This window comes from Juglans microcarpa x Juglans regia, chromosome 7D, assembly GCF_004785595.1.
Source record: "Juglans microcarpa x Juglans regia isolate MS1-56 chromosome 7D, Jm3101_v1.0, whole genome shotgun sequence".
NCBI classification, from domain to species: domain Eukaryota; kingdom Viridiplantae; phylum Streptophyta; class Magnoliopsida; order Fagales; family Juglandaceae; genus Juglans; species Juglans microcarpa x Juglans regia.
This window is the reverse complement of record NC_054606.1, coordinates 20,146,064-20,153,950: the sequence shown is the minus strand read 5'-3', so window position 1 is coordinate 20,153,950 and position 7,887 is coordinate 20,146,064. Positions and strand designations below refer to the sequence as shown.

The following is a 7,887-nucleotide window of genomic DNA, read 5'->3' as shown; positions in this document are numbered from 1 at the left end:
TTTTGTGTTTTTAGTAAGTTTGAAATGATTGAATTATTGTTTCTCTCTCCCTCTCTCCCTACATATATATATATATTAATAATTTTAAAAATAATATTAGATACAGTATTAAAATGTGCAAACTCCACGCATTACTTTTGAAAAAAAGTAAATTTACCATTAAAACAATATTTTTTTCATGTGAGTTTTAGATTTTCAAATTTACTCACTTTTTTTTTTTAAAATGAATGCATGAGACTTATATATCCTAAGAATTCAAATATCATTTCCTTAATTTTAATAGAATTTTTATTGTCGCTCCACTCTCTACGATTTAAATTAATGATAAAAATGTCAGGCAATTGCATCATAATTTGCACGTAATGTTTCTTTACTAAGTATAGCATGAGATCTAATCTTTCAATGCACTCCTCATATTATAACATATTGTCTTTTCAGTGAATTTCCTGCATTTTGGGCATCCACAACCCTTTAATTTGCCTCTTATTTTATTAAAGATAATTGTTACAGACATAAAAAGAGATATATACAAATAAATTATATGAATTTATAGGATTCTTTAAATTTATTTTATAATAAAAATAATTTTACAATCTGATATACAACATAAAATCACGTTAATTTATGGTTTATTTTATATAATAAAAAAGTATTTCTTTTTATTAAAACCTGACTCTGTTCGAGAGAACCATCATGGAATTTGTTGTAAGAAAGTAAAGATAATGCCTAAAATCAATCAAAGACAGGGAGAGTGCCAAGCCTTCAACTTGGAACAGGTTTTAGATGTCATTTAGATAGTGAGATGAAATAAAATAATTTTAGATAAAAATTAAAAGTTAGATAAAATATTATTAAAATATTTTTTTAATAATAATAATATTATTTTAAAATTTAAAAAAATTAAATTATTTATTATATTTATATAAAAATTATAATAATAAAATAAAATTGAATGAATTGAAATAATTTTCACATCCGAGCCCACACTTTCAAGCTAGATAATGTCACAATCTTAAATGCTTATGGAAGTTTGGATCATATAGGTAGGATTTGATATGGGCTCCACTCTCTCTCTCAGATTGAAGCACCCACTCTCCATGTCCCACCCACACCACACACTACACTCACTTCATTTGGTAAGTCACAGTACACATGCCTACATTCTCCCACACCTGATAACTACGTAGTCTTCTCCATCTCCACTGGTCATGCTTCTCTTTACAAAATAATAAGAATAATAATAAATATATTTAAATAATAAAAAGGCGTCCTTCTGGTTGTCAGTGAGGTTGGAGTGGTTCTGTTCTGCGCTCTATTCCGATGCAACCATCTAACCCACCTTCCCAACCAACCTGTCTCAACCCTAATGACCTTTACCAATCCCTGTCTCAGCGACCATCCGCAAGTCCAAACTCTGCTTTCATTATATATAGCTCCAGCTCCAGCTCCAGCTCCAACTCCAACTTCTCCCACTCCCACTCCCCCACTTTGAGCTGCTCCTCAAATTCAAATCTTTCTTTCAGCTCAATCTCTCAAAAAGAAAAAGAAAAGAAAAAGTAGAACTTGTGGATTTCCCACTTCTCGAATCACACAACGCACTTTGGGTTCTGTAGTCTTTTTTATAGGTAATTTCATTTTGGTCTTTGATTTTGTTTCTGTTAGATCAGTGATAGAACAACGATGAAACTCCCATTTTTCCACCAAATCCTACCTTCATATTTGATTCTGGTTTTCATTTCATAGCCCCAGTTTCAGACTCTCTATTTCATCTCCAAGATCAAGATCTGTTACCCCCACACACTCCTTTTATTCTCACTGCCACTCGAGCTGCTCCTCAATGTTAAATCTAGCTCATTATCTGTAACAATCTTGAAAATCCCACTTCTGAGCCAAACCCCACGTTCGTATTACACTTTCTTTTGCATTTCATGATCCCTTCCCTTGAGAACTCCCTCCCCAGATCCATATCTGCACCGTTCTCTCTCTTCGGATGCCCAAAACTATTTGTCAGCGAAGATGGATCTGACCCACGTACCTTCAAGATCCCGACAAGCCATTACTTGTGGCCATCTCTAGCGAAACCCGTCAACCGTTCCGGCGATTTGGTAAAGCCAATGAAACGGTCAGTTCGCCCGCTATTCAGCCTTTTTCTGCTCATCGTCTTCGCCGCCACCGTGAGCTTCCGCACATTGATCCGCCGCAGTGTGGGCTCGGGCAGTATTGAGGTTGACCCGATCAATGTGCTGGCGCAGACGCCGCCGCCAATGCCGGTCTTCAACTCCACGTTGCTCCAATACGCCGCGATGGACATCGGTGGAGCACGAGCAAAGAAAGAGATAGCGCAGTTGTTGGATGGAAACTTTGGTGGGCAGGGAAAGTACAGGACCTTCGCAACTTGGCGGAGGTTCAATCACCACGAGGTGAAAGAGAGGTCTTCGATTGGATTGCCGTTGGGGCTGCGGTCGCCGCAGTTTTATCGGTATTGGTTGGATTTCAGGCGATTATTGGATGAATGGGCTCGAAAGAAGGCATTTTTCCAGCCAGAAGTCATGTCGGAGTTGATAAGACTAGTGAAGCATCCCATCGACAGGCACAACGGGTTGTTAGGTTCTGACCGCCGGTACTCGTCGTGTGCGGTCGTGGGGAACAGTGGGATTTTGCTGAATAGTGATAAAGGGGAACTGGTCGATAGCCACGAGATTGTGATAAGATTGAACAATGCGAGAACCAATGGTTTTGAGCGCGATGTGGGTTCGAAAACCAATATTTCGTTTGTAAATAGCAACATTTTGCATTTTTGCGTGAGAAGACAAGGTTGTTTTTGCCATCCCTATGGGATAAATGTGCCGATCGTAATGTACATTTGCCAACCGGTGCATATTTTGGACTACACCTTCTGCAATTCGTCCCACAAAGCGCCTTTGTTCGTCACCGATCCACGATTTGATGTGTTGTGTGCTAGGATTGTCAAGTATTACTCGTTGAAAAGATTTGCAGAGGTGACGGGAAAGCCATTGGAAGAATGGGGGGCTGCACATGATGGTGCTAATTTCCATTACTCTTCTGGTATGCAGGCTGTGATGCTGGCTTTGGGAGTTTGTGATGAAGTCAGTATTTTTGGGTTTGGGAAATCGGCTTCGGCTAAGCATCACTATCATACTAATCAGAAAATAGAGCTTGCATTACATGACTATGAGGCAGAGTATGCCTTCTATCGAGATGTGGTTGAGAAGCCGTGGCAAGTACCCTTCATTTCTGGCAATTTCAAGATTCCTCCTACGGTAATATACCAATGATTCTTTCGCCTGTTCAATTTTTTATGTTGATTTGGTTCGTTTTGTTCGTCAGCTTTGAATTGAGTTGTTGTATTCATGTTGTACAAGCACATGTTCTGTACCAATTAAGGACCAATCTGTCGAACATTTTTGTTTCGTATTCTGGCCCTATTCTATCAAAGGTAGATTTGGGTGATACCAAAAATGTACAATTGCAATCTAGGAATATGATTCAAAGATTGGGGCTCACGTTTGTCCTTGTTTTTCTTTTTCCAGGACTGTGTTTACTTGTCTCTAATTGTTCAAACTTTTCGGACACAAAAGTTGTACCAATTACTTTGGTAATTTCACTTTTCACCCTGCTTTCCGTTTTGTTTCCCACCCTAAACTACAAAAGGCTTCAAATTGCATCATAGACTATTTATGTTTCTCAATTTGTTCCCTATGCCAAGATCCGAGTGTTACACAATCTTAACTGTTAAAAGGTTTCGATGAAGGATGCAAAGTGAATCTATGGGTAGTTGAGGGTGCAAGCTGAAGTTTGATACTATAGGGTGCAAAATGAAAACCAATTGTGGTTCAAGGGTGCAAAATATAGTTTCTCCTTTTTGACAATTAATTTTTTCACATTAGGCACAATCATATAGTTATTAACATAAGGTAGTTTAGAACACTTAGACATGGTCTGTAACGCCCTGGTTTTGGATGGGTTGGAGAGTTATTTATTGTCACTTAAAATCGTATCTCACCGTACACATATAAACTCCAGTTTCTCAATTACTCATAGATCTTATTGTTTTAAACCAATTACTCCAAAATAATTAACTAAGAACACCACAAAATCTCAAAATAAATGTCAACTTAAATACCAAGTCAGCATAGCAAAACGAAACTACTAAATAAAATTCTCCAATAACTCAAGTACCCTCTTTGTACTTAATGCGCTATGCTCACATAGGCTTGCTCATGCTTCCTATTCTTGAACTTCAGCTGAAACATCCAAAACATCTGAAAATATTGTGGAGATAAGATGGTGAGTTATCAACAACTTAGTAAGTAAAAACTACATACTAGTATGCAAACATGAGCATTTACAGAATACAAAATGTAGAACAAAATATTTTCTGTTTCAGTATGTAGAACAAAACTTGTTATCAAAATTATCAGAGCGATGGTTCAAAATATTTATATTCCAAAGTCCTTTGGCATAGCATAACTGAGTATCATCACCATGATATCATATCAGAATATATAGGTCATGTTTAACCCCCTTGGTAGGGTTGTGCTATCCTTACTGGCCAAATCGGGCTGAGACAAAGTGAATCTTCTCCTTATCATTCTCAGAATCCCGAGTGTGCACATAGGAAAGACTATACAGAAAACCACTTTGTTTCTAAAGTGGGTGCACTAGAGACAGAGAAGTTGGTACTAACCTAAACATAAGTCACAGTTTTATACCAGTGGTAAGGTCAGAGCAGAAATAGAGCCAGATAAAATCAGAATGTCATGCCAAAAGTTTTGAGATGCCACATCATATCAAACAGAGTACTGAACATAATTATATCGTTTTCACATAATCGAAATAGATTCAGAGCATCTTTTCGTAATCATGCCAGTTCAGAAATAAAATGCCAAAATTTTGCTCATGTCTGCACCTATCATGACAAAAATATCTTTATCTTTTCTTATTCAAATACAATGAGTGATGGAGAATAAAATGATAGGTTGTTTTCGAAATTTTCTTTTGGTAATAAAATATGCATATTTTTCATAAAGCTAATCTTAGCCCCTTTTTTTTTTTAATGAAAAGTCTAGTATAGGAACCCTGTATATTTAACTCTTGCTGCGTATTATCTAAGTCTTGAGCCCGAACTCTAAGGTTTCGTTTGGTTACCAAACTCACCTCAACTCATCTCAACTCATCATTACAACTTTTTCAAATCTCAATACAAAATATAATAAACAATTCAACTTTTTCAAATTTTAAAATAATAATATTATTAAAAAATAATATTCTAATAATATTTTATCATCACAACTCAACTCAACTCACTTCAACATCCACACACACCCTAATAGTCTTGCCCCCTAATCATAAAATATTCATCAAGTGTTAATAACCAAACAAATCAACTTCAATCTAATTATTAAAATCCATAATTCCAGCTATATTTTAGGAAGCTCAATTCCAACATGTCCGTGGTGAATGACACTGCTCGAAGGAAGCCCCTGATCCAAGAAGACCCACGACAGTAACACCCAAAATTGCAGAAATTTCATAGGAGAGGGAGTGAGAGTTTGTTAAGAAGAGATTTGCGGGTGAGAAAATGAAGGGAAATTTGTTGTGGATTACGCCAAGGAAGGAAATCGATTGAGCTAACTGATAGGGAAGTGGGGAGTTTGCATCGGGGAGGAGGGGTATCGAGGGAGAGGGAAACTCGGGGGAAAAGAGAACTGAAAGGGGAAAGGGGACTCACTGAGAACGACGTCGTGTGGCCCCATGGCTGGGCTCCTTGTGGGCCTGGTCTTGGGCTTGGGCCTTGGTCTCGGGTTTTACATGGTCAGTTGTCACTGTTAAATTTTTCACTTGTTATTTGAATAATTTCTCGAGTTGTGCTCTCTGCCATGAGAAAGACATATGGACAAACAATTTAACACCTCAGACCTAAAATGCCTGGCATGTTTCAGACCTCATTGTTATATGGATAACTCTTCTTGGTTCTGTATTTAATGGGCATTTTAAATTGGAGGTTTTTAGCATGCATTTTCACCGCAATATGGATTTCTCTTGAAGATTTGACATCCTACTACTAGTTTGGACCTAATCAACTCCTACTAGTTTGGAGTTGATTAGGTCCAAAGGGAGTTATTCATTGTGATGAAGTATATGTTTGGTAGCTTGCTTAGAGATGTGAAAACCTTGGTCTTCAAGAATGCCCTGCTCTGCTTTCATATGGCTATGCATAATGTGTGGCAGGTTGTACTTTATGTTGTTTGGATGAGAAGGTTGAAAGTTCTACAATATTTCCAAAATTATGAGATTTAAATTGATGACCAATTGGGACCAACTTGGGAAAGCTTTAAAGTCGCTTCTCTCTCTCACTCTATCTGAAATTGTTTGTAAATGGAAGTAATTAGTGAAGGATGTAAGGAAAAGATGCTGAGAAACAAAATTCTCTTTCCAACAAAAGCCAAACCAGTTTCTTGAAGACAACCATCTCACCAAACCCTCATTTAGCAAAGCCAAAGCCAAAGCCTTGGTACAACTATTGTCAGTCTCTTTCTCTTCCCTGTTGCTAATTTCTTTCTGTATGTTTCCATCGTCCCCACCCCGTAGGAACTGCGAGATATTCCATTAGGTGCAAAACATGTACTCCTCCACATTTACCAGTGAAACCAATGGAAACAACTAATATTTTCCTTTATCCGATTGTGTTTAGAGCCCTGTGCTTACCATCCCGCTGATACATTATTCCTGCTTGAACAACTGATTAAAACCATGTCAAATCCTTTCTCCCTCACACATTGCACACAGTTTTTACAAGATATTAGCTGGATTGCAGGACTGTTTTAGTTCAACTATGCCTTAAAAGTTGTATACAAAGGACTAGGACATGAGATATTGTAATATCATCATCCGTTGAAGCTTTTTTGTTTCTCATTTTTGGGGAAGTAATTTAGGAAAATACTTTATATCAAATCTGTTAAGAGGCTCAGCCTCATATTCCTGCTGAATGAAAGTGGGTTGAGTGATTGAAAAACGGAATAGAAACTACCCCAGCTTTTTGTGTGTGTGTGTGTAAGAGCTTTAAAATGTAATCTCTGATATTTATATTTTATAAACTACGAAAATATTTGTTTTTAGTTGATAAACCTCTATTATAATTTTGATACTTTTTGCAATAAAATTAATCTATTTGCGATAGGAATTGGAGAAGTCAGTCAATCACGTATTATCCACGTTAATAATAATGAAGAAACGAATATTATTTGCAGAAACGCATAAAAGCAGAGAGCTTGCTTATTGTAAAACGTCAACTCCTAATAATGTCTTCCCCGTATGGCGTTCTGGTGTGTGACCAAATAGTCAAACTTCCTTCAATACCATCAAAAGAAAGTGGCTTTAAATTTAATTTTAAGGAAGAAGGACCACCATACATTCCACCAAGACTCAACAGTTGTTTTGATTCAGAGATTGGTTGAGATGGTTTGTGAATGGTAGAGATGGTTTGTGTGGAAATTTGAAAAAATTGTAATGATAAATTGAGATGAGTTGAGGTGGGTTTTGAACGCAAACTACATCTCACTGTTACGCGCATATATATATACTAGGTAAAAGCAACGTGCAATGCACGTTTGCTTAGTTTATATTTTATTTCTTTTTAAGAATTAATTTTTTATTAATAAGGACATAATTTTTTGGCTTAATTAAATAACGATGTAATGTTTATGTCGTATAAATTAACATCACAAGCAAAAGAAGAGCATTAATAGAAGCTATAACATGGTTTTATAAATAAACGTCGTCCATAGTCTTATAAAAGTTATTTGAAATAATTTTGATTATAGGATGACGATCCAGCATTTTTCTCATCTTGCATTGTCTCAATAG

The 7,887-nt window shown here is 36.6% G+C and overlaps 1 protein-coding gene across 2 annotated transcripts; it reads left to right on the top strand.

The window, feature by feature from the left end:
- Positions 1-1,220: 1,220 nt before the first annotated feature.
- Positions 1,221-6,448, top strand: LOC121239704 (beta-1,6-galactosyltransferase GALT29A-like). 2 transcript variants are annotated; one of them, XM_041137003.1, is made up of 2 exons: positions 1,221-3,281; positions 6,253-6,448. In XM_041137003.1, exons 1-2 carry the CDS (start codon positions 1,929-1,931, stop codon positions 6,319-6,321), a joined length of 1,422 nt encoding a protein of 473 aa, XP_040992937.1. In that variant the 5' UTR covers positions 1,221-1,928; the 3' UTR covers positions 6,322-6,448. The 2 variants fall into 2 exon arrangements, with proteins under 2 accessions (XP_040992937.1, XP_040992936.1); XM_041137002.1 differs by lacking the exon at positions 6,253-6,448 and adding an exon at positions 3,552-3,765.
- The last annotated feature ends 1,439 nt before the right edge of the window (positions 6,449-7,887 follow it).

What these genes read in the sequence shown, in the direction of transcription:
- LOC121239704 (XM_041137003.1), top strand. Translation starts at nt 1,929, where the DNA reads ATGATCCCTTCCCTTGAGAACTCCCTCCCCAGATCCATATCTGCACCG. An exon ending in ATTTCAAGATTCCTCCTACG is followed by an intron (nt 3,282 to 6,252) that starts GTAATATACCAA and finishes AATGTGTGGCAG; the next exon opens with GTTGTACTTTATGTTGTTTG.